At 35.0% G+C, this 25,612-nt stretch overlaps 1 protein-coding gene and 1 long non-coding RNA gene across 4 annotated transcripts; one reads left to right on the top strand and one right to left on the bottom strand.

The window, feature by feature from the left end:
* Positions 1 to 15,756: 15,756 nt before the first annotated feature.
* Positions 15,757 to 18,166, top strand: LOC145101272 (uncharacterized). Of its 3 annotated transcripts, XR_013705572.1 has the most exons (4): positions 15,757 to 16,236; positions 16,350 to 17,006; positions 17,618 to 17,692; positions 17,787 to 18,161. It is a non-coding gene; the product is annotated as an uncharacterized LOC145101272 (long non-coding RNA). The 3 variants fall into 3 exon arrangements; XR_013705570.1 differs by having other exon boundaries at positions 16,350 to 17,692; positions 17,787 to 18,166; XR_013705567.1 differs by having other exon boundaries at positions 15,758 to 16,236; positions 17,618 to 18,162.
* Positions 18,167 to 18,796: 630 nt separating this feature from the next.
* Positions 18,797 to 25,067, bottom strand: LOC145101268 (RING/FYVE/PHD-type zinc finger family protein). Its single transcript, XM_079038451.1, has 13 exons — positions 24,989 to 25,067; positions 24,532 to 24,883; positions 23,706 to 23,883; positions 23,575 to 23,624; positions 23,333 to 23,425; positions 23,158 to 23,246; positions 22,450 to 22,528; positions 22,287 to 22,369; positions 21,707 to 21,785; positions 20,123 to 20,732; positions 19,690 to 19,779; positions 19,227 to 19,602; positions 18,797 to 19,114 (listed from the first exon to the last, which is right to left on the bottom strand). Exons 1-13 carry the CDS (start codon positions 25,018 to 25,020, stop codon positions 18,982 to 18,984), a joined length of 2,244 nt encoding a protein of 747 aa, XP_078894577.1. The 5' UTR covers positions 25,021 to 25,067; the 3' UTR covers positions 18,797 to 18,981.
* Positions 25,068 to 25,612: the final 545 nt, after the last annotated feature.

The following is a 25,612-nucleotide window of genomic DNA, read 5'->3' as shown; positions in this document are numbered from 1 at the left end:
TGTAACAGGTAAGTATATGTAAACATATTCATGTATCAGGTAAACATCTGTAAGTACTCATGTATCAGGTAATGTACTAGTATAGACTCATGAATAAACTGACTCTTGTATGATTCCTTGTAATAGAAGTAATGTTTGATATCTTCAAATTATCCCTATAAGAATTTACTGTAATATAACTGGTTGATCATGTAGGTTTATACACTCTTACTACTCAAGGGTGTGGGAAACTAAATGAAAGATGTAAAGTATAACATCAATACATATATAAGAATATAAGTGTATATGCATAGTTTAGTTCAAGAATGTAAAATGGTTTTGTAAGACATCTTATGGGTTTTGAACAATAATTAACAATGACTTGATGTCATTTTAATAAACATTTCAAAGGTAAAACATTTGGTAACAATGTGTTTTTAAGATGTAAAACCATTTCATGCATCACATTTTGTAGCATGTGAAATTTGTTAAATGACAAACACAGTTATAAAATACATATCAATGATTCAATAATATGTTTGTTTCTACTTGTATTCCCCCCCCCCCCCCATTAAAGAATTTAAAATATTGATTAGGGGTATGAACTCACCTGTAGTTGGTGATTGGGATGAACTGAATGGTATAGGATGGCTAGGTGTCAAGCGAGGACTTGTACACACACTACGATCCTAATGAACATATAATCACACATATATGCATTCAATTAGTCTTAAATCACTAATTGATAAAGTTAAGACATCCTAGACCTAATAAACACTTTATTTAAGTGTTTTAAGCCCTAAGGATTGCATCTAAGCTATTGTGGGACAAGGTACTTGTGTTTAGGGTTCCAAAGGACCCCATATATGAGTTTACTCCTCATATACTAACACACATGGAGTTTACGGTTGTAAACTCTTGAGTTTACGGCCGTAAACTCCCAACCATGGGGTATTTGTGTGTTTTGAAGTCCCAAATGATTTCTAGAATTATTCCAACTTGGTGGTTCCATCCTTGAAGGGGTTTAAGGCATAGAAACACTCCATTTAGGAGTTTATAGCCCCAAGGCCATTTCCCTTGGAGTTTACGGTTGTAAACTCCCTTGGGGTGTTGTTTTTTTTGTTTTCAAGCCTCATGCATTTGAAGGATAGGTTCTAGACATTTGTTTAAAGCAATTGGGGACCCTAGGCACACTTTGGTACCCTTGTTGGGTGTTTACGGCCTAGGAGCATTACCAAGGCTGTAAACTCACTTCAGGAGGTGATTTTGATGCTTTCAAGTCTCTTGCACATGTGGTATAGGTTCTAGGCTTTTATTCCAAGCATATGAAGGCATTAGGCACACTTTGGTGCCATTCTTTCATGTTTACGGCCCAAGAACAAAGTCTTGGCCGTAAAATCACTTTGATAAGTGATTTTGATGTGCTTTGGTCCTTCAATTAAGTGGGAAACAATTTCATGTAAAGGTCTAGGGCTTTAGGTGTCTTAAAAACACCCTTTTGTCCATTACAATGGAGTTTACGGCCTAAGATTGCTCTTGGGCCATGAACTCCCATGTGTTTGTGTTTCTTGATTGTTTTCTTGTCCTAAATACATATACAAATGAGTCTAGGGTAGTAGCATAACACAAGGAACAATCTAGGCTCGGTTTCGGGAGTTTACCGCCCAAGAACACCTTGGGGAGTAAACTCCTAGATCTAATGATTTAGCCATCTAAATCATGTTATAAGCACATAATAAACTTTCTAACACTACTAGAAAGAGTTACTCACGTTTTGGTATAAAAACCCGAAGATCCGTGAGAGAGAAAATGGCTTTTCTCTAGTTGGAAATGTGAATAATGAATGAATTTGGTTCAGAAATCTATTTATAGTCCTGAGATATTTTTGGCAGAAAATATTTTTATTCCTGTAATGATCTCTAATATAATAGAGTGTTGGAATAATAGTGTTGCACAAAACCCTAGTGCACCCACTCTCCTGATATTTCCTGAAGTGTAAACCCTGAATTACTCAAACTTACACGAAAAAGTCTGAAAATTAACTATGGCTGCTATAACTTCTATTGAAGTGATATAGTTTGTACAGAATGGAAATTTCGGGTTGTCATAGTTTTCGAGTTGAGGATCCAACAATAGAAACAGTTGCAGGGGAAGTGGCAGCGTGCACTGCCACCGTTTGCTGCCTCTTCGAAGAATCCTGCGATGTCTGACTTTTCTCCTTCTTCCCAATTTTTCTTTTCTCACCACTCCTCTCTGTCGGCTCAGGAGTGGTAGTTGTCTCCTCAGGGTCTTCACTATGATCGATTAGGATTTGTGCTAAGCGTTTGGCGCTGTCGTATGTATCCAACCTCACAGCCATGACGTTTCCTTTCGTTGGTTGGGTCAGCCCCCAGATGAATTTCTCTATCTTCTTACTCTTCGGGGTAACCATTCTCGGGAAAAGTAATGCCAAGTCGTCGAACCTGGAAGTGTAAGCGGTGATATCGGAACCTTTCATCTTCAGGTTCCAGATTTCGTGTTCTAACTTCTGCATTTCGCCCCGAGGGCAGTACTCAGCCATCAGAAGTTCCTTCATGGCTTCACATCCCATGGCGTTGGCTACAGGTAAGGTTAGGGATTTGACTCGGGCATTCCACCAACTCAGGGCTTTGTCGATAAAGGTACAGGCGGCAAACTTCACCTTGTCAGATTCTGAGCAGGCGCAAATTTCAAAGATGGATTCGATCTTCTCGAACCATCGGGCGAGGGAAATGACACCTCCAGTGCCATCAAAGGACATGGGTTTTGCGTTCATGAAATCTTTATAGGAACCCTCTTTTCGGTGTCCCTGACTGTTTTCTTGGTTTTGGGTTTGGGTACCACCTCCCGAACCACCGGAACCGCCAGAGTTCCGTTTAGACATGGCAGTTGCCACTGCGGCTCTAACAGCTGCCTGAAAAACTACAGGGTCAATTTGGGGAGGAGGTGGTGGCGGAGGGTTGTTGGTCTTGGAGATGGGTCTCTTTCTTGGAGGCATCTTGAAGATCAAGGAAGAGAGGATGATAAGTCCTCTGAATTGAATCAAGAGATATGACAGATATATGCTAACAAGCGATAAAGAAGGAAAGAGTTATCAAAGCGGGAAAATTATCGCTAAGGGAATGATCAAAGAACAATGCATGAACGAGGATTTCAACCAAGGATTGGCTCGAGAAATACTCCCATAGTATTTCATGATTCGTTACGAAACTGGCTCGATGTTTGTGGTATTAGGGTAAGTTTTAGGCATGCCGCATACCACAGTCACTCCCAAGCACATGTTGGCCGTGTCACGAATGAATATAGTTGGCCAGGCTATATTGATCCTAGACACGACTACATAACTGCCCAGGTTTAACCGCCGTACACAACACCCATTTACTTATGTTTTGTTCTACTTGTAGTTACGAATTTCGACGGTTCGGTATACTTATATACTTTTGAAAATACTTATATTTTGAAGGATACTTTTAGTTCAGAGCACTTAGGCCCCTTAATGTTTATAGTTTTATACCATGTAAGGTTTGGTATACTTTATTCACTATAAACAAGGGCTCTGATACCAATCTGTCACACCCCAAAAACCGAAGGCGGAAACATTTTTGGGGTTGACTCCACGTTGAGTATCAAATCCAATGCACATAGTAAGTAAAGTAAAACAACCATTACATTACATATAGAAAAGTTTACATTTGTTTCAAAAGTAAAGTTATACATGTGATACATAGTATATATGAACAAAATGAGACGAGTCTTCTACGCACTCCGTCTTTGCCAAAAGAGATCGTCGGGTACCTATCTAATGCGGACCTGAGAATACAAGCGGTTTGAAAATCAGCATAAAGCTGGTGAGTTCATAAGCGGTTAGTTTTCTGAAAATGTACGAGTTCCTTTAGTTTTCTAAAAAAGTGGTTATCCAAGAAAATCCCATATTTTCTTAAAAGTTGGTTACCAAATCCAAAATGTAATGTAAAAGATGTACACTGAAAACATGATTGTTCTTGTGAATTGTAAAGTTTGATTATCTAACTTGTTACACTTTTCTGGTTACGTACTACTGTTACCTAGGAAAATCCTATATTTTCCTACATGTGTGTGTGAACTGTTACCAATTCTAATTATGTTCAGTGTTATCCCCAAGAAAACCCCATATTTTCCTGAATGTGTGTGTATGAATTCTCCTGAAAGTTTGATTATCCTTAAATGTACATTAGTTTTATTACGTACATAAACTAATAATTAATTGTGAAGTGTTCATAATATTGATTGCGAGTCCTTAACCATACTTCAGACTAGATATGACTCAGGCCAGGGCCAGTATCCTTTTTATAACTTTCGTCACCCTTGAACCTTTCGGTTCGGCTGTAGCTAGCAGCCAGGTGCGGGATTGTCAGTCCCGTATAGATCTATACATTCAAGTCACGTTCTCCCTCCTGGAGATTCTGGTTACAGGGATAGTCCTCCACTCTCTCGTGCCAAAGAAGTGTTACAGAGGACGTGTCTCCAATCTTTAAGATTACTCTTTACTTCTCATGCCTAGGGAAGTAGTATCTATGACTAACTAAGTTCTAATGATGCCTATCCTTTACACTCGAGCCTAGGTGTTTTATTAAGGACATTACAAATGTTTTATGTTTTCTAATGGTGTCTATCCTTTACACTCGAGCCTAGGGTGTTTTATTACAGACATTACAATGTTATATGATCTCTATCAATATAAGAGTGAACAATCAATTGTGAAACATAACAGTATATAATAAGAATTAAAATCGTCTGAACAAACAACTCTGCAAGTTAAAAAGTTTGTTAGTAGGTTTTCAATTCTTAAAAGTGTGACAATATAAAACCATTTAAATGAAATAATGAATTTAAGTACAAGGTATTCTTGTACTTTTGCTTGTATTCCCCCCCTGAAAACATTTAAAAACCATTGAAAAAGGGTAGGGGTATGAACTCACCAGACGATAAAACGTGTCGGTTCGGACGCTAAGTGTCGGTTCGAGGCTTGATAACATGCGAGGTTCCTATGTAATATGAAATGGTATACAAATATATCTAATTAGATTTTAAATTACTAATTAGATATGATATTACATTCCAATGAGCGAAAACACTTCAAAACGAGTGTTTGGAGTGACCCGGGTGACATATACGGACGTGTATTGATGCTTGGGACTTGGGAATTGAGTTTACTCTTCAAGAGTAAACTCCTTAGGGAGATTTCGGCCTTATACACTACTCACACATGAGTTCACGGCCGTGAACTCATGTTGGCAAGGTTTAGGGTGCTTAATGGTCAATAACACTTGAGGGATGATTGGGATGAATTTATCTAAGGCTTGGGATGGAATTAAATCACCAATAACACAATTTAAGGGAGTTTACGGCCCTAAACATAGAGTTTATGTCCGTAAACTCCTATACCCCCTTAGATTGATGATTTAATGGCCTTAAATTAATCACATGTGATTCCTATAATTTTTACAAGCCTTGGTATGAATTTAGGGCACCAAATGACTCATCTTTAGGAGTTTACGGCCCTGGAACATATTCTTGGGGTGTCATGTCCGTAAACACCTAATTGGAGGGTGTTTGACATGTTGAAGGTCCCCAAACTATTTTTAGATGATTCTAGGATTTATTCCAAGGCTATTGGTGAAGTTATATGGCTTTTTAACACTAGAAAATGAGTTTACTCCCCATGTATGAGGAGTTTACGGCCCAAGCAAGTTATTGGGCAGTAAACTCAATTTTAATCCTCAAATCTCATGTTTAGGGTGCTCTAAGTCCGAATTTGTAAGCCATATAGTCGTATCTAAGTCCCAAAATTGATTTGGAGGGGTTTAATTGCTTAAAACCCAAGTTTTTAGGTGTTTACGGCCCAAGCATGCTCCTAGGCCGTAAACACATGTTCCAGGTCCAAAATGATAATTTAAACACGAATTTGAAGGCCTAAGAGGTTAAACAACAAGTTGGGGATGTTACCTCATAGATTTAGAGCCTTAATTCAATGTTTTGGACCTTGAATCTTTGGTTGAGGAGAGAGGTTAGAGAGAGAGTAGTGAGATGAAGAAAAAGCTTCAAATGGAGGCTTAGGTCAATTTAAATAGTGATCGGGATTTGGACATAGTGGAATTCTACCCGATACCGGCGTTAGACGGGGCTTTTGGTCGCACCCGATCAAGTTGCCGTAACTCGATATGGTTGATTCTAGAAATGTTCCGATCACTAATATGAGGTGTTAGAATGAGTTCTAAAGGTATTAGGACACCCATTAAGTCATAATATAAAATACACGTTAATGACTTAATTAAATGACGGAATCGGAAACGAAATTGGAAGCGGCGATCGGATTATCGAAATGAGTTACGAAAAGGTTACAAGCAATGGTACGAAATTTCGGGTTGTTACACCTTGCATGGATAAAAAGGAAGGCAAAAGATCATAACTTTCCTAGTCCATGAGGTCCAAGAAGAATTCCAAACTAATCAAAAGATGTTGGAGTCCAATCAACTCCAAGATCACTCATAAAATGGACCAAAAGTGTCAAAAAAACCCAAATGACAAGATCTAAAGAACTAGATAGCAAGATTGGAACTTTATACTTACAATAGTCTATAAATGTAGTGCCTTTGATGGATCCAAACTTTAAACAACTTTCCATACAACCAAAAGAACCTTCTTGATCTTCAAACTTCATCAAAATATCATAAAAAGCATACAAAAGATGAGAGAGGAGAGACGAGAAGCTCAAATCTTGAAGGTGGAGGCTAGGGTTTCTCCCAAGGGTTTCTAGATGTGATGGAGGCTGCTAAATGCCCAAAAATGCAAAACCTTATGCTTATATACATTCAAAACCCTAAAATCATAGGCTTGGGCCTGACTAATCATCGTGACATGGAAATGATTCGTTGTATTGTGGCAACTGTCATGTCGTTGGGACGGTTTTCACCCAAATCCACCTCAACTTCAAAGAACTATAACTTCTTCGTTTCAACTCAATTTTCAGCGATCCTTATATCCACAAAAAGGTATTGACGAGCCCCACACTTCTATATAGTTACTTTTTACTTAAAACACACTGAAATAAAATCCTTAATTCATGAAATAAGTCTGTAACATCACTTTTCCTGTTTTACCCTTTAACTCCAAAACACAAACCAAGGCCTTAAATCACATAATCAATATTATCAACATCCAATAGGGTCTAAACTTTATTCCTTTGAAGCCTAAGGCCTTTACTTGATCCATTTGTTGTCCAAAATCTTGAAATAAGAAACTTCTCAAAGCAGGGTGTTACAAGTTAGCTAGATTACAAAGACAAACTGCATGACTAAAAGAAATTCAAAAGTGGCCCAATGTTGTATTCAATCATTGATGGTTCTCTTGAAGTTTCTTGTGACTATAAGGTGAATTTACCTCGTTTTTGGATCCCAATTTACATAACCACACATGGTAAATACTTAGTAAGTACCTTCACTAATGTAAAGAACATCATAGTCAATTAAGTCATATAAAGATCTAATGACATTACATATGCGTGTGTAGTTTGGTTTTAGTTTAGGAACTGATGCAATATAGGTATATTTTTTGATATGAAAATCAGTAAGTGGAGAAATTAATATTTGATGGAGATCAATCATTTCATTTAGAATATTATTGTGTTCTATTTTTGCATGTTGAACCACTTCAAGAATAATTTTTTATTCAAACATTTACAATCAGTCCTACTCTTGGAAGATAGTAGTGAGTTAAGATTGGCATACTATTGGTAGATTGTTCATAGAGATGAACATAGCTAAGTCTTTTGACCAATACTGATGAGTACTTGAAAATGTAGATTTTAAGTATTGGAGTAACCACACTTAAAGATTACTCCATGGATCATGTCATGAGTAAATTAAGACAACTATATTTCTTATTCTTTAAATGGAGATGCATGAGGTTTTGTCCTATAATCTGTTGTATCTTGGTTTTTCCCCAACGTTGTCCATAACCAACATCTATACATGGTTTGACTAGATATTGCATGAGGAATATCACATACCTATGTAGTCAAAGCTTATTTCACCCTTCTTCCAGAAATGGAGAAGTTGATATCTCTGGTCCCCTTGATGATTTGGTGCTAACATCTAAAGTACTCTACGAAGCCCTAACTGAAATTAATGTGTTCAATTTAGCAGTTAAAAGCAGTCATCACAAATCTGTGTCAGGAACATAATCTTGAATTCTGATATTGACTATTATATGTGTCTCTAATTCATATAGATGTCATGAAGATCAAAGGAATTTGAATCCACTAGTCTTAGAACTGTTTATAGCATTCTTGCGATAAGTACAGTAGTTGCAATGGACTGTAACTCACTATTGTTCCTAGTAAGTATTGGATCGGTCAATTGTTAATGGATAAGTGCAAGTGGGAGCTGATGGAGAATAGTGCCCATAGACATAACAAATCGGTAATATTACTATAAATAACAATATCCTTTTGGGTTACACGCGAGAACAAAATAAAGCAGAACTGAAATATATTTATTTGGGGGACTTGTTTTGTTAATTAATTAAAAGTAAATAAAGGAATATGGAATATTCCAGAATAATTTGAATACCATAGGTAATTATTATTATATTTTCCAATTATCTTTAGGGTTTCAAATCACCTCCCTATAAATAGAAGGTTCAAATCCCGGTTTTGACACTTGAGAAATATACCTCTAAGCTACCAAAGTTCAAAACTCTCAAAAACCCTAAAGAATCCTGAATTCTCATTCCCACATCGTGACAGTTTAATTCCCACGCTGTGGTCGAATAACAAAATCGAGGTTTTGATTCTGTTTGAAGCTAAAGTTCGAGGATTACTTTGATATGTTTCTTGTTTGCGTATTGGGTTTGTCATAGAAAAGGAATTTTCCTTTAGGTTATCTAGTCCAATCCACTAGCTCAGTAGAAGAAGAAGCCAACTAAGAAATTGAAGGCGCTTTTTTCTATATATTGAGTATTAGATCAAATTGTTTATCGTTTCCGTTGCCCTTTGTTTGTTCTAATGAGGCTCGAAACCCATCAGTTTCATGATGCACATTTGGGAGAGCATGTTCAGACACTTCCATAGATCCATTTGGTTGCTTCGTCTGTTGTGGGTGCACCATTTTTCGGGGGTGTATCATTCGTTATTAGTACACAATTTGTAGTGGGTGTGTCCTGAACATAAGAGTCCTCTCATGTTTCTCTCCCTCAAGGAGATATGAAGAAGGGATGTTCTTTCAAGTCATTTATGGCGTGCAAACCGAGTGAATATGAAGGAAGTCATGATCTGAATGTGACTATGAAGTGGATCATCGAAACTAATCGAGTTCTTAGAGCTAGTGGTTTCCGTAACGACTAGAAAGTGATTTATGCTTCTCAAGTGCTTAAGGGTCAAGCCCTTATTTGGTTGGAAAGAGTACGTCAGACTTTGGGAGATTACATGGAGGCTAATATGTCTTGGGAAGAGTTTATCAAATGCGTCAAGGCGAAGAATTGTGCTCCACGTGACATTAAGAAGTTGGTGGATGAGTTCTTTGATTTGAAGAAATAGCATGCGAAGGAGTTCTCTGATAGGATGATGTTTATAGGGGATATTCTCCCAACTAAAATGGGGTCACATTAGTCGGTTTGTGAAGGGTTTACTCTTTGATTATAAAGTGGAAGTGAAGAAATTCGATATCTTGGATGATACGATAATGGCTGCTAAGAACATAGAGGACATGATTGCTAGGAAGACTAGAGAAAAACATCAGGTGGGAGAGAAAAGATCTCAATAAAAGCAAGGTGGTTCTAGAAAGAAGGGTCGATTTTCTAGTGGTATCTCAAAGAAGGGGGAGATTCCGAGTTGCAGAAGGTGTGGAAAGGTTCATTCTAGTGAGTGCAAATTTAGGAGTAAAGTGTGTTACAAGTGTAGAGACCTCAATCACAAGCCATTTGAGTGTAAGAAGGAGATCAAAGATGTAGAATGTTATTCTTGCCATGAGAAGGGGCACATCAACACAAATTGCCCAAAAAAGAATAGTGGGAGGGTAACTCTAAGTGCTAGTAAGAAGTCGGGACGGTGAAGGTGAGAGCTCGTGCATTCTATTTGATTGTAGAAGAAGCTAAGGAGGCACATGATGTGGTGTCAGGTACAATACTTATAAACTCCCTAATTGCAAGTGTTTTATTTGACTTGGGTGCAAATTTTTCTTTTGTATCTCATAATTTTCGAAAGAAATTTGATATGCCTTTAGTACCCCTTAATGAGATTTATATAGTAGAGGTAGCAACCGGAGAGCATGTTACGATACGTTAAGGGTACCCAAATTGTTGTACATAAATAAATGGAGAAAAGTTTGAAGCAAGGCTTTTTGTCGATAGGGTAAGAGGTTCTGATGTGGTGCTAGGGATGGATTGGTTGTCAAGGTTGTTAGTTTTCTAAGCATCTAAACACATGATCATGGCAACGGAAACAAAATAAAATCCTATGTGTTCATGCAACCTAAGGATATAATTTTCATGCTATTATTGTTACCCTATAAAAACATAAATATGGAAGAACTACATACCTCTCTTGCAACTAGCGACCTTCGAGCTTGTGATATTGTGTGTGTCACCTTGTTTGGATGAAAGGATCTAAACCATAACTTCTTCATACAAACTTTGTTCTCGACGTTATTTATATCGATGAATTCGTATTTACAAGGAGATCAATTTTCGTTTAGATTGTTTTGTCTAAAAAAGCAACCGATCTCCAATTCACTTTTTATGACACACATTATTTTGTCGGGTTGAACGCGAAACTTCGAAAAATCATAACTTCTTCATAACGAAGTCAAATTTAGGGGTTTTTTATATCCACGGGATCTTCATCACGACTACAACTTTCATTAAGATTATTTATCATAATAATCTTTTATTTTTAAACTTTATTTTATTGTTTCAACGATAAATTTTATAATAAGATTTTCTATAAATATTATATACGCATAATATTTGTCCACATAACGTGTATACGATAAATAAAAATTTACATAGTTTGCAACCCGTATAACAAAAAATTATCTTATTTGAGTATTTTAATTATTTAATAAAATGAATAATTATTAGTAAAATCACTTAATCGTTTAGTCCCCACTTACACGCATTCCAGTAAATAAGGGTGTCAAACACAAAGAGAATTGATATGATTTAATTTAGATAATAAAGAAAATAACTAAATTAAACTTGATTTATAACCAAACTAAAGCAAAACAACACAACGAACTTGATTTATATCGATTTAAAGTAGTTCCATTTAGATTTCGAATCATCCTATTTTCTTATGTAACGTCCCATCTCTGGTATGTTGTTCCCGTGGCATTTATTTAGAAGTTTTATTGAGGGACTCGGCGAGTCTATGGCCTGACTCGTCGAGTAGGGTCGAGTTTTCGTGCACGTGTTAGTCGGCGACTCGGCGAGTCCATATTCGGGACTCGACGAGTCTGTCTGCCTGGAAGAAACCCTAAATCCCCGGGTTGCTCACTATTTAAGCAATGTTATGTGCCCCAAACTCGCCTCCTTCACCCTCAGAGAGCTGTGAGAAACCCTAATCCATCCCTTATTTTTTTTAAGTGCTTTTGTGTAGATTTTGAAGGCTTGAAGAAGAAGAAGAAGAAAGGAGCAAAGAGAAGAGGTGTAGAGCAAAGATCCAAGGGCAAAATCAGAGTTCATTGAGGTATTTCTCGGATTCCTTCTGTTTTATGCTTTAGACCTCCATTAGAACTCTTCTAGGGCTAGTTTGATACATTTTCCAAGCCTTATAGTTGTATGGATGCCTTAATAGGTCGAGAGATCCCTAGATCTGTTCATTTAGGAGTTGTAGAGCCCGGATCTATTGCCTTTTTGAAGATGCTTTGCATAAGAACCCTAGATCTAGCCTTTATATTGCTTTTTGAGCCTTATTATCTTCTTGGTCGCTTATGGGCACGTAAAGATAGAATCTTTACGTGCTAATCGAGCTAAGGAAGCCCAGATCTATAAGTTTTAGGCGCTGGATTCAAGCAGAATCGAGTTTAGAGTAGCTGCATGGATGTGACTCGGCGAGTCGGAAGAACGACTCAGCGAGTCAAGTCGCGAGTCCTGTTTTTCCCCTTTTTGAGTGATGTCGAGTGGAAACCTGTGAGTAGTAGAGTGGACTCAGTGAGTTGGAGGGCAGAATCAGTAATGGAGGGACTCGACAAGTTGTTCATACAACTCGGCGAGTCCAAGGCAATCTTCTTAGCTCAAGAACAAATCGTCGAGTTGTTCATATGACTCGGCGAGTCGGATGCAGATTGTCTGAGTTCTTAGGTCGAGAGGATACTCGTCGAGTCGATGCCATACTCGACGAGTAGCCACGAGTAGGGTTGAGAAGTGAGACTAGAGACTCGGCGAGTTGGCGGCCCAACTCGGCGAGTCAGGTCAACTGTGGGTTGACTTTGACCGAGAGAGTTGACTTTGACCAAGGGTAAAAGAGTCATTTTACCCCAGTGCAGTGTGTAGCATTTGATTGAGTGTGTTTATGGATTTGTAGCCGGGGAGATACCAGAGCAGCAGCAGTTAGCTTCCAGAGCCATTCATACAGCAGCCAGTTCACGAGGTGAGTTTCCTTTCAGTAGGAACGGGTCTACGGCCACAATGCCAGCCCGTTTAGTTAGCAGTAGTCCCGGACTTTAGTCCGATGTAGTAGTTAGAGTGCTTGATGTCTTTGTGATTCAAGCATGTTTGTGTTATGTGTTCCGGACTCTATTCCGATGCAGTATGCAGTATATGTGTTTATATTAGTTGATATGCGTTATGCTATGCCATGATCAGCCAGTTCCGGACTTCGGTCTGATGCAGGGGACAAGGTCCCAGTCAGTTCCGGACTTCGGTCCGATGCAGCTAGCTCCGGACTTCGGTCCGATGCAGTCAGTTCCGGACTTCGGTCCGATGCAGTTAGTTCCGGACTCTGGTCCGATGCAGGGGACAAGGTCCCAGTCAGTTCCGGACTTCGGTCTGATGCAGCTAGTTCCAGACTTCGGTCTGATGCAGTGGGCAAGGCCCAGTATGTGCTTTATATGTATTGTATGGTATGTGGTAGTTTGGGGGAGCTCACTAAGCTTCGTGCTTACAGTTTCAGTTTTGGTTTCAGGTACTTCCGCAAGCAAAGGGAAGAGCTCGGGATGATGGCATCGCACACACCACAACTTCAGTTTTTGTCCTGGGAGTTGATTCTGTTAGTTGATATGTTTGGATACAGTTGTGATACAGTTTTCTTTCTCTCAGTATTTTATCATGGTTTTTGAAACACGCGACGTATGATGTTGTTATGAGATACTTGGTTTTATGTTTTTGTTATGATAAAAATTGAAATTTTTGGGTCGTATTTTTGGGTTGTTTCATCTTATGGTTGATTTATTAGAGTGCAATGAATTTAACAAGTTGATTATTGTGACTAGTTATCTTGATCCGATGAACGAATACTAATAATTACAAAGAAACTAGCACAATGTTCATGTGATTAGCTAACTAAATAACCAATTAAATACTCGAATTATAAATGAATTAATCTAGTGATTTCTTATCAATGATCATGACAATTAATCTAGCATGCATGGATATATAATATTTTCTTACATATTCAAGTTAAAAATTATATTATCTAACCCTAGAATTTGGTCTATCACTAGTCCTAACAGTTTATTATAATAAACTAATTAAGATACAAGTTCATATAATTAGATTGGTCCTCTAAATTACATTAAACTCAGTTGTAGATAATAAAAATCAAAACTTTGTTACATAAGGTAAACTATCAATCATGTGTAATAAATAATCAAACTTCATACATCCATTTAATAAATCGAACCATAGTATTTAGCAACCATCTAAAAGGTTGTATCCCATAATTTCTACTGAAAATAGAAAACAATCATAAAAGTATTGTTAATCCTGATGTCTAAGACAAACTGAATGATTAAATAATGTTTCCAATATTTGATCTTTAAAACGATGTTGATATCGTGTTTTGCAGCCTTCAAATCGACCAAAAAAGGTTATAAACAACTTCTCTCTTCGTACCAAAGGTTTCTCGTGGCTACACATCGAACTAGGGTTGTGAAATCATATATTTATATAGTCAACAACGTAGAGTCGCGACCCTTTAAATTTCGTGCCGCAAAAGCTAATCTGCATTCAAGTCGGTCTCGATCTTCTTGTTATCATAATCCAAATTTTCTGAATATGATGCGGTGCGGCGTGCTTTTGAAGAGGGCATGATGTGCTTTTGATTTTTCTACCAGTTTTTGTTTTCCAGTCCTTATCAGCTCCAAATCAGTTCCAACTTCTACATTTTGTTGCAAACCACAAATTTAGCTATAATTATCCAATTCAAAGCATTTTAAGTACCTTTTATCTTTAATTATATAAATTAAGCTCTAAATACTAAGATAATTACCCCCAAAATATATGATTAAATAGGACAATATCAATACCAAATTTTGCTAGAGATACCATGATGCCTAAGTGACCACCAAAAACATATGAAGACAAGTCAGCGAGATTGGTTGTTCTCTACGCTTAATAGAGATGTTTAGGAAAATATGTTTTGAATCATGATTAGACATTCCAATCACTACTAGAGATCCCTTCATGGTTCATATGAAACTAGTGTTTGAGATCCTCCATCGATATAGTGTCCAAGAGATGATTTCATGTCGGAGATTACAAATGTAAATATATATATATATATATATATATATATATATATATATATATATATATATATATATATATATATATTAAAAAAAGCTAATGTTTTGAGATCCTCGATCCATAAAGTTTCAAATAAGTTTAGTACTCATTATGAAATGTTGGTCATACTCGAGATAAAATGGGCTTAAAGGTATAACAGTGGTACACTATTAAAAGAAACACCATAATCTTGTGAAAATAGCATTAGTGTAGACTTCGAAAACAAATTTAATCTTGTGACAGGATATAAATAGAGGAACTTCATCCTTACATTAGCATAATTCCATTTTAGCATTCTTTATTAAGTTTTTGTTCCTGATGTTAGTGATGTCATTTAAAAAAAAATTGTAGGGACATTATAAAATAAACTCAATTTACTTGTTGGTGACAGGTTAGAATGCTAAATTAACAACGAATAGGTAAAACATGAGTATTTTTTGAAGAAAAAAAAAGTATTAAGTATTTCTTTTTTTGAAAGTCTTGTAATGATTTAGAATCGTCCATGCAAGCATTCGTTTACATTGGTAACCCATAAAACATAATGTTATTTGCTTAGAACTTCATTTTATAACATGAATGATGATAAGTAAAATCTAAAGTTATAAGGAAAAAAACATTTTTTTCAAGTACAAACTATAACAACCAAGATAACTTTCAAAACCCAAACCTTGTGCTCCCCACACCAACCAATAGCAAAGAAAAAAGTGAAAGGTTAAACCCAACCCATAAATAATTGTTGAATAAATTGGTGAAACAGTGAAAGCATTGTGGCGTAAAAAAAAATTTACATGATGAAACATCATTGACTCATTGTATAAACTATAAATCTACCTACACTTCCCTACTTCATTATATAATTATATTAAAGAAGTGTTCCCAATTGAACAGTACTTCCTGTTGATTGGACTACTTCTGATTTTTATTTTTTATTTTTTTATTTTATTTTCCACGCGTTATTTTCTCCTTCCACCGACTGCCTGTTCTCAATACAGTGTCCTTCACTGTTTCTATTTTCCAATAACATTACTCCACCACACCCCACCACCACCGATGCTCGATATCTGAATACCAGATGCTTTCAAGCCGTCTTCTTCGACTGTGCTTTCCATCCCCACCGTATCTCTTCTATTTCCTCACAGAATCCTTTTTTTCCTTCATCCACCGCCATTCACTTCAATTGCTCTCACTTCCTCCGATCTCCATCAATGTCCGACGACCATCAACATGACTACTGATTTCAGACGACACCCGCTTCGATTACACGCTTCTTTCCATCTTCCACCGCTTCCTTTCCCACCGCCTCTAAATTGATTGGAAATTGATGCCGGCTCTCTTCATCGCTTACCGCTCCATCATCCGCCCACAATCGTCGTCCAACACCATTGCCAATCGGTACCTGCTTCTACCATATTCACACCGTCTCCACCTCCGATGGCTATCAAATCCACATAATTTTCTCATATGAATCTTCATTGCAAGGTCAGTTACTCGATGTTACTAAGATTTCTTAATTATTTAGAAATCGATTGAAAAGAATTCGCTTTTATTTATATATGAGCAAATTTCGCTTTGATTTCGATTTATTTGCCCAGTGATTTGGCGGTGGTTGAGATGGAGGTGAAAGTTTGGGTTTTATTTGTACTCTTGGTAACTTCTATCTGATATTTGAAGTGAAGAATCCGACCTCCATGAACAAAGTTGTTCCGATTTCAATAGCCTATTGTTTGCCCTCTTCTACTTCTTCTAATGGCGTTGTTTGATTTCAACATCTGTGTTGAGGTAACCTGGTCTCCATGTTCCAACTTCAGTTTTCAGTTGTCAAGTGTTATCTCATTTCAATACCAAAGGGACGAAATCAGGTAAGTACGAACTCAGGTAAGTGTCAACTTAGTTTCTCAGCTTTCTTATGCTTCCGTGTTTCACTTTCTTATGCTTCAGTTGTCTGGTGTTCCCTCTCTCCTAACCATAGGTTCAAATTTCTTCTGGGGTTTTAGCCCGATTCTGAGACGGAGCTTGATTAGATGAATGTTTTCAAAGGAGTTACTACAAATCGTTTCTGGATCTTCTGTTGGTTTTAGCATGCAAGGTGTTTGTTAATATGCCTCAAAGGGCAAATAATTGTACTTCAAATCTTTTTATGTTATCATTTACCCTTTTGAACCATCTTTTGGTAGGCTGTTAGTATTGCCTTACATCATCTTCTAGCTTTTGGTATTGGAGATATTTCCCTAAACTTTGTTGTCAAATAGGTATCCCTGCTACACCTACTATTCTTTTATGTTGTCATAAGTTCTTTTTGTTTGTTAGTATGTGGATATCTGCTCCGTTAATGCACTTAATGTGTGATTAACTCAAACTTATGTGAATAAAAATAAGAAGAATCTCATTCAAATATAAATTATTCACAAGTGGTTCTTCACCTTTCACAAATGTTCTGCTTTTCAAATGTATATGGTATTTATTGTTGTAATTGGAATCAATTATCACATTAATCTATAATAGCTTATTACAAGAATAAAAAATGTTGAAACAGAAAACGTAAGGACATTATTGTCTATCCATCTGTTAATATTCATATTTACTTGAAAGAAACTGGAAGGGTAATCAACACTGGGTTCCTTTTTCTTCTTCTTCAAAGTAATTGATAACATAGTTTTTGGTGAATGGTCTAGGCTGAATTTTTAATGTGGATTGAGAAAAGTGCAAACTAATCTAATTTTGATTTTCTGGAAGCTACAATTTTAGTCAGATCAGGGATTGATTTTAATATTGTTAAGTATTTATATATACTCACATTAAATACTCAGTTATATTATTGCATGTCTACTAAATGATATGGTCTTTTTGTCTAAACTTGAAGATTTTGACTATGTCTGAGACAGAAGGAGGAGGAAGGACCCCAAGAAAGTGTTGGATTGATTAACCATGAAAATGAGTAGATCACTTATTAGCTTTTTCCTCCATTAGTCCTTTCTCCTTTTTCTTACCCAGTTTATTTTTTCACTGCCTATCTTTTTATTTGGTTCCAGGTTTGATGAACAAGAAACAAATTTAAAAAATAACCAAACCTAGAGAAGAAGCAGATATGTACTCATAAACTGTCTTTTCCATGGCTTTACCCCTAAATGATCAAATCACATTCTTTTCTCTGAATAGGAAAAAGCAATAAGTTAGATGATGTTTTTGCTTGGTTTTAGTTACTTAAGCTGAATTTTAATTTACCAAAATTCTTTGATCTGACAACTAACTAACATGATTTTATTTGTTTAGTTTCAAAGTTTTTTTTTTTTTTTTAATTTTTGTTTTTAAGTGATAACCGTCCATGATCTTTCTTTGTATGTATATGTGCTTTGTAACTTTGTATGTGTCTATATATGTATGTGTTTTGTGTATAATATAAGGTTTGCACTCTCTGTAAAATGGTTTTGTCTTGAATATTAGTTATTTATTTTTATGAATGGTATCCCATTTATCTATTTTTGTTGGATGTTTAAAATGTATATTTAAATTTTTATAATTACCTTCCTTGACTTTCAAAGAAGAAAGCATTGGATTAGTTCTCAAAGAAATGAAAAGTAAAAATGTATATCTGAATTGATGATGGATATGTTTCTTTGTTTGATGTTGGATTCAAGCTATTTATCATCATCACAACTGTTTGGCCAGTTTTAGGTGCTATATGTTGTATGGTAATGGTGGTGGTGACGATAGGTGGATGGGGGTGGCGGTGGTGATAGTGGGGGTAGGTGGTGGTACCACCTCGGTAATCAAGAATTACAATCCCCCTTCTAACCCCCGCGTTGCGGGGGGATACCTTCCCTAGTTAATATTAAAACTCTCACATGTCTTATTTTTAGGTTAAGCTTTTTAGAGCTATTTCCAACAATGGGAACGAGAAGGACATTTACGTCTTTTACTCAAACAAGATATCAAAAACAATTCCTTTATCCATGGGAGAAAATTATATTTTTTTGTCGACATCCCTTAGTCCAAAATCCAAGGTAGTTAAACTTAGTACATTCTGTTTTGTGATGTCATGTAGTGCAAACATGCCAAAATGGCCAAGTTAACATTACCAATCACAAGCTAAGCATTCGGGTACAATAACACATCTAGCAATAACTACACATTACAAATAAAAAAAAAATCATTTCTTAAATTTTTTTTAACTACACTGATCAATTAACACAAAGTAAAAAAAAATTACCACAATCGTTTTACTTTTTACAGTCTCTGCTTCTTTGAAACAAAGCGGATTCCTTGTTTTCCAAGATCCACATTCATTGCTTTTCCATCATCTAAAGTAACCAATACAGTTGACGTATCTTCACAAAATTCAATTATTGTTCCCTTGTGCCTAACATTATATCATATCACAATTTTCATAAAATATATTGTTATTTCTTGCATTTATTCCAAATAAAAATAATAATAATAATAATAATAATAATAATAATAATAAAACTCACCAGGAATTATTGGATGGGTGATGAACTTCAACGATTTTTCCAATTGCATGTTTTCCCAACTTTTGAATTATCCATTTTGCATCCATGATCTCATCATACGAGTTTCCATCCCCTTTCTTCTTATTTTTATTTTTATTCTTATTATTATTATCTTCTTCTTGAACAAAAGATGATGACTTATCCATAAAAGTCAAAGGTCTCTTTCTCTTTGACCTTTGACCCTTGACAAAGCTCTGATCATCTGAATACGGGTTCTTGAATTTCAGTCTCAACGAAGGCGTAACTTTTTCACTTCCACTGCCAGGTGTCACGCTCCTATTCGTGCTCCTTTTACCAAACGAAACACCGGTTTCATCATCATGGTTTAAGCTGTCTCCTGCAGATAAATATAAAGAACAAATATATTATTTTTATTTTTGAAAAACTTTGTAATATAAATTAATTAATAAATAATAATCATTACCTTCTACATCAGAGAGCTTAGATGAGTTTGCATTTGCAAGCATGTCCAAATAATTATCTTTTGGTCTTTCTTGTACCATGTCTTCACCACCTGTAATAAGCCACACAAACAGAATAAAATAAAGCAAATATTTCAATGAGTAAATTACACAAATGGTCCCTATGGCTTAGGGTAATTTGCACATTTGGTCCCTAACTTAATTTTTTAGCTTGGAAGGTCCCTGTCTTACCTAAAAATACTATTTTGCCCTTGATTTTTTAATTTATTTAAATAAACACAACCCCAACCCCTCACCTTACCTTAGCTTACCTACCCCACCTATTTAAATAAGTCTTTTTAGGGACTAAGCATGCAAATTACCCCAAACCATAGGGACCATTGATGTAATTTACTCTAAATTTCAAATCAAAAATAATTTTTTTCAAAAACATACGATTTGGAGTGGTCAACGGTTGGTCAACCAGGAAGTTTGACACGTCAGACCTTGGAGAATTTATTGAAGTTTTATGTCTCCCACCCAAATGTATAACCAATTTTCTCCCCTTAATGTCCTTTGATTTAACATCTTTTCCACTCTCCTCCTTCATTTTATCTTTAAAAAACTTAAAACTTGTCCCAGAAATCTCATTAACAAGCTTGTTTTTGTTTTTATACAAATCCGATTCGCTGCTTCTAAAAGACTCCACATCTTCATCTTTATTACTATTATTATCGCCTGTGATGGATCCAATAGATTGAGCATCACTGTGTCCTTTTTCCTTTCCATATCTTTTAGAAGATTTTTTTTTGTTTTTTTTATTAGGGGATTTGTTATCGGTTATTCCTTTGAGGGAAAACTTTAAAGAATGGCCATATTCTTTTTTTAGAGGAGGGGGTGGGGGTGGGGGTGGGGTATCATCATCTTCATCTGAATAAGGTGAAATTGCAAATATTTCTTCTTGTGTTGGTAATCCTGCTGCAGCTCTTAAGCTAGTGATTAAGTCATGTTCAGCTTTGTCTCTTCTTCTCCAGAGCTCCTGAACAGCATCTTCAAGATCCCGAACCTGAAAAAGTAAATGGATTGGAATATGATTTTGTTGGATGGAATTGAAGAAGGAATGGAATGGAATGAGTTATTACATTCCATGGTCTTGTTTGGTTACACGTGTAGGAAAGAATTGGATTTTCATATGAATTTTTTCATGGTATAGGTAAAAATACAATGTAGAGTTTTAACTTTATTCTATACATTATATATATATATATATATATATATATATATATATATATATATATATATATATAATGATTTTTTTCATCAACAAAAGCAAAAAAGTAAATAAAGTAAAAGCTTATCAAAAGCCAAATGAAGATAATAACGAAAGGGAAAAAAAAATTGTTTTTGATTTCCTTGTAGAATATAGGGTTAAACTTATAAAAGACCTTATGATTTGTACTTTTTAAGGATTAAACCTCAACTTTATTTTTTTTTTCCTGAAAAAGACCTTGCATTTTTTTGTTTTTTTCAATTTGGCCGTTTTAGTCATTTTTTTCCCGAAAAAGGTTGTAAAATGTGAGGGCTTTTTTTAAGATTTGTAACACTAACAAAAGGGTTTTATGCAGAAAAGTCCAATTATTTGGGGAAATTTTTTGATAAAGTTTAAACACAAAAACCCTGACTATTTAACATTTTGCCCAAATTAACAAAAAAATCCTTTTTTTATTTTAACAGGAAATGACAGATTATGTGATTTTCCCAAAATAATCAGACTTTTCTTTTCAAAAAAAAAAAAACATTTAGGACTTTATCAAAAGATTTCCCAATATAATGGGATTTTTCTTCATAAAACCCTTAAAAATTACATAAATAAAAATGGGTTATACTCCAATATTTTATTCCATTTCATGATGGAATAAAGAAAAACACCCCCTAAGGAATGAAGACTAACAAAATGCTTCAAATCATCTGAAAGTTCTATTCCAATGGAATGACCAATTCCATTCCTTCCATGATTTTTTTATTTATAATTAATTATACCTGGTAACATTCTCCACGACATGTAGCACAACTGTATTGCAAGTGATTATCCACTTGAAACTGTAAATACCTTTCATCACTGCATAAATGTTCCACAGTTATAAGAAATATGCATTTTATTTTTTTGGCTATAAGTAAGAAATATCAACAAAATACCCTTTATTTGTTTATTATGGCATCTTACTTCCATTTCTTTCTACTTCAAAAAAAAATCTTATCAAGAGACACTGTAATTTGAAGAATGTAACCACTTATAATATTCCACTTTCAATCTTATTATTATTATTATTCCCAAACTTCATATTTGGATAACATCATGTATGTACACTTTAAACAGATTGTTATAACATTTGTATGTAGATTGTTTCAATATTTAATAGTCAATCAACTATATAAACTATCTACCATATGTAAAGAGTTTATTTTTGCATATGCAATAAGTATGTATATAGATGTAACAAAAAATCAAGTTCTTAATAGTTAAAGAAGCTGTATACGTTGAATTATGTATTAGAGCTTTCAGTTTAAATACATAAAGCAATAGAAATAATTAAATATCATAAAAAGGTGGAAAGAAAACCTAATTCCATCACAATGACAATGCACCCATCTTTGACAGACATCACAACAAACCATAGGTGTAGATTCAGAGTCTCTATACACCTGTGAATTAATTGATACAAAAACACACTATCAGTTAATTTATAACAATAGATATTTAAAAAATAAATAAATAAAGTTACCTTTAAGCAAACGGGGCAATAATTTCCCTTCACAAATAATCGTCCACAAGCATCACAACAAGTATACCCAAGAAACCACCTTCAAAATGTTATAGTGGTAATGAGTAACAATGATAATATAATGTAAAAGAAACCATTTTTACTTTGCAAAAATTGATAAAAAAAAAAATAAAGATTGCATAGTTGTCAAATAGATAACAGAAACTATGAGAAAGAAAAAAAGGAAATAGAAGAAGGGTTTCATATTATTTGATAAAGTAAGATTTTTAACATGATAGAAACTTATTGAAACTAGAAACAAAACTGATTAAAAATATATTTTACAGTAATGTAATGACTTTTCCTATCTTCTATTATTATTTTTACTTTGTACGCTATCTACTTAAAATTATTAAATTTGTATTTATATAATAAGTTAAAAACTAAGCATAACAAGAACTTATTAAAACCTCAAACAAAGTTAGTAAAATATACTTTTTGAACTTTTTGAAACATTAAAAAGCAATTTAATTAAAGTTATGAAATTTTAAAAAAATTGGTTAAGTTATAAGTTTCATTCAATTCCACAATGTGAAGGAGAAAAAAAAAACAGCCTCTAGCCATGGAATGAAATCATTCGAATGGAAGGAATAGAATGGTCCATTCCATTCCATTGGAGATTTCAATTCCATTCCTTCATTAATTCCATCCTACCAAATATAGCAATACCTGAGACTTGATCCATTCCCTGGGACTGTAGATGCACAGCTGTGACACTTTGTATGCTTGGGGCACAAATAAGGTCCTTTACTCACATTCTGCCAAATTTCAAAAAATTAAAAAAACATCATTGATTATAAAACCAAAAAATAATAATAATAATAATAATTAATCCATACTTTACCTTGTGAGGAGGATGCTGACAGTAACAATGATATGCAGCATCACACCTTTTGCAAAACATAAGCTTGTTTGGATCACCTGTTCTTCTGCATACCTATAGTAACAAGTTGTTCAATATATATGCTATTTTTTATATATATGTCACATACTAAATAAAAAACAATCATTCAATAGGAAATAAATTCCTTAATGCATGGACAGGATTGTTACATGTTGAGTAAAAGTTTCATAACATAAAATTACCTCACATATTCGACATGAAGGACATGTCCAAGAAGTCCAATGAAATAAATCTGGAGTCAAGATTTCAATTAGGAAATAGGAATAACAAGATATAAGCAATAATGACATTTATTAGCAAAAACAAATTGTACCTCTATCATGAGCCCATGTTTTCAAACAGCTTCTGTGATACTTCTTGTTACAAGTTTTACATGATAGCATCTTCCTTGCTCTCACACTTCTTTCATTTTCTCCAGAAAAACAAAGGCGACACATTACTTTTCCATTAGAGAGAACTTGCTCTTCTCCAGCTACATCTTTATTTACACCCTGATTTAAACATATGAATGAGAGATGATATGACATCACTTCCCAATGTGTGAATAAAGCTTTGACCATTTAGGTCAGCATATTTACCAAAAAAGATGAAATGAAGAAATTATGTGAAGCATGGAGTGGATTAAACTTCTTTTATTCTCTTAATATTGAATCTTTAGATAGTTTACAAGATGATAGTCCATATAATTGAAATTACTTACTAATGTTGCAAATGTTATCTCTATAAACTATAAGCATCACAGTTTGAAGCTTTCAAAATGCAAGAACTAGAAATGTATTTTCAGTTATTTCTATTACAGCCATGGCTTTTCTTCAATACAGAAGCTTGCTGTTATCAGTTACCTATCAGTGAATGGCTTTCCCGATGACTATGACATCAAATTATGCCATGGATTTCATTTTCAAGTTCGTTTTCTATTTAGACTGTTTACACACATACACAGATGCTATAAGAGGATGAACTTTCGTCAATAGAGATGTCTTCTTGGCTTAATTGCTTGTTTCAAAGAGGCTGTGACAGTTTAAAACCTGTTTTTCATAATGATTTCGCTAGACCACACACAATCCTACTCCCCACGCATCTCAACTAACACAGAATTCCGGAATAAATTTATAAAAAATTACGAAAAACCATCTTACCTCCGGATCCCCAGATTCAAATCTCCGAGCATAATCCTCCGCCACCAATGACGCGGCAGCCGCCTTCTTTTGCATCGCCGCCCGCTTATTCTGTGCCGATAACATCTCATCCGCAGCATCTTCACAACCTCCATCAAAAACCACAGCATTAGGAGTCACTGTCACCTGTGGCGGAGGAGGCGTAACATCGACCTTAGGGACAAGAACCTGTACCCTTTTCTTATCGTCTTTAATCAACCATGGATCATCCAAAAACGCCTTGAGCCTATCAATTTCCTCCAAGAACCCAATTTGCCCCTTTTCATTCTGTACCTCCCGTGGAAACCCTAGCGAGCAGTAGCAAATTCGACGACTAGAATCAAGAGAAAGAAACTGTTAGACAAAGATATAGAGAGAGCGGGAAATGTGTATACGCTTGTTATATATACATGGAATTTGGTGGTGAAAAACAGATTACCATGTAATTGGGCAGGCGACGTGAAAGGCCATCGTAGCAATGAGAAATTGAGGGGTTTTTTGATGAGATTTTAAAGGTTTAAGCCATTTTATATTTAAAGTTTTAAAAGGACAGAAAAATTGATGTCCCTGTCACCATATTATTAGTTAGGAATATTATATCTTTAAATTATTTTATACTTTATAAATTATTTATATAAAATTAAATTTTGTTACACACAATTTTACTCTATCATTATCACCGTTAGATTTAATAAACGACACATATATTCGTCATTTCGTGTATGAGTTTATAAACTAGTGTTAACATTTTAAATTGTGTCGTGTCTTATACGTGTTAAACACAAATTTATATGTTTAAAATTTTATAAGACACAAATTAAATTTGTGTCACACATGACATGTATAGACACACGACATACATATACGCATATAAACACGATTTAGATGCATGTTTTCCTGACTTAAAAATGGTATTAGAAGATACATGTATAAATTCGTATGATCAGTGTTTTCATGTAACACGGTTAAAATGTATATATTCATGTCGTGTCATATGTCACATGGCTTAATTACGTGTTGTGCTCATGTTTGATACACACAACATGTTTTACAATTCATGTTT

Source organism: Lactuca serriola, chromosome 1 (assembly GCF_051521515.1).
Source record: "Lactuca serriola cultivar US96UC23 chromosome 1, Lser_US96UC23_V15, whole genome shotgun sequence".
NCBI lineage: Eukaryota > Viridiplantae > Streptophyta > Magnoliopsida > Asterales > Asteraceae > Lactuca > Lactuca serriola.
Note: the sequence above shows the minus strand (reverse complement) of the source record. Positions and strands in the feature narration are given on the sequence as shown.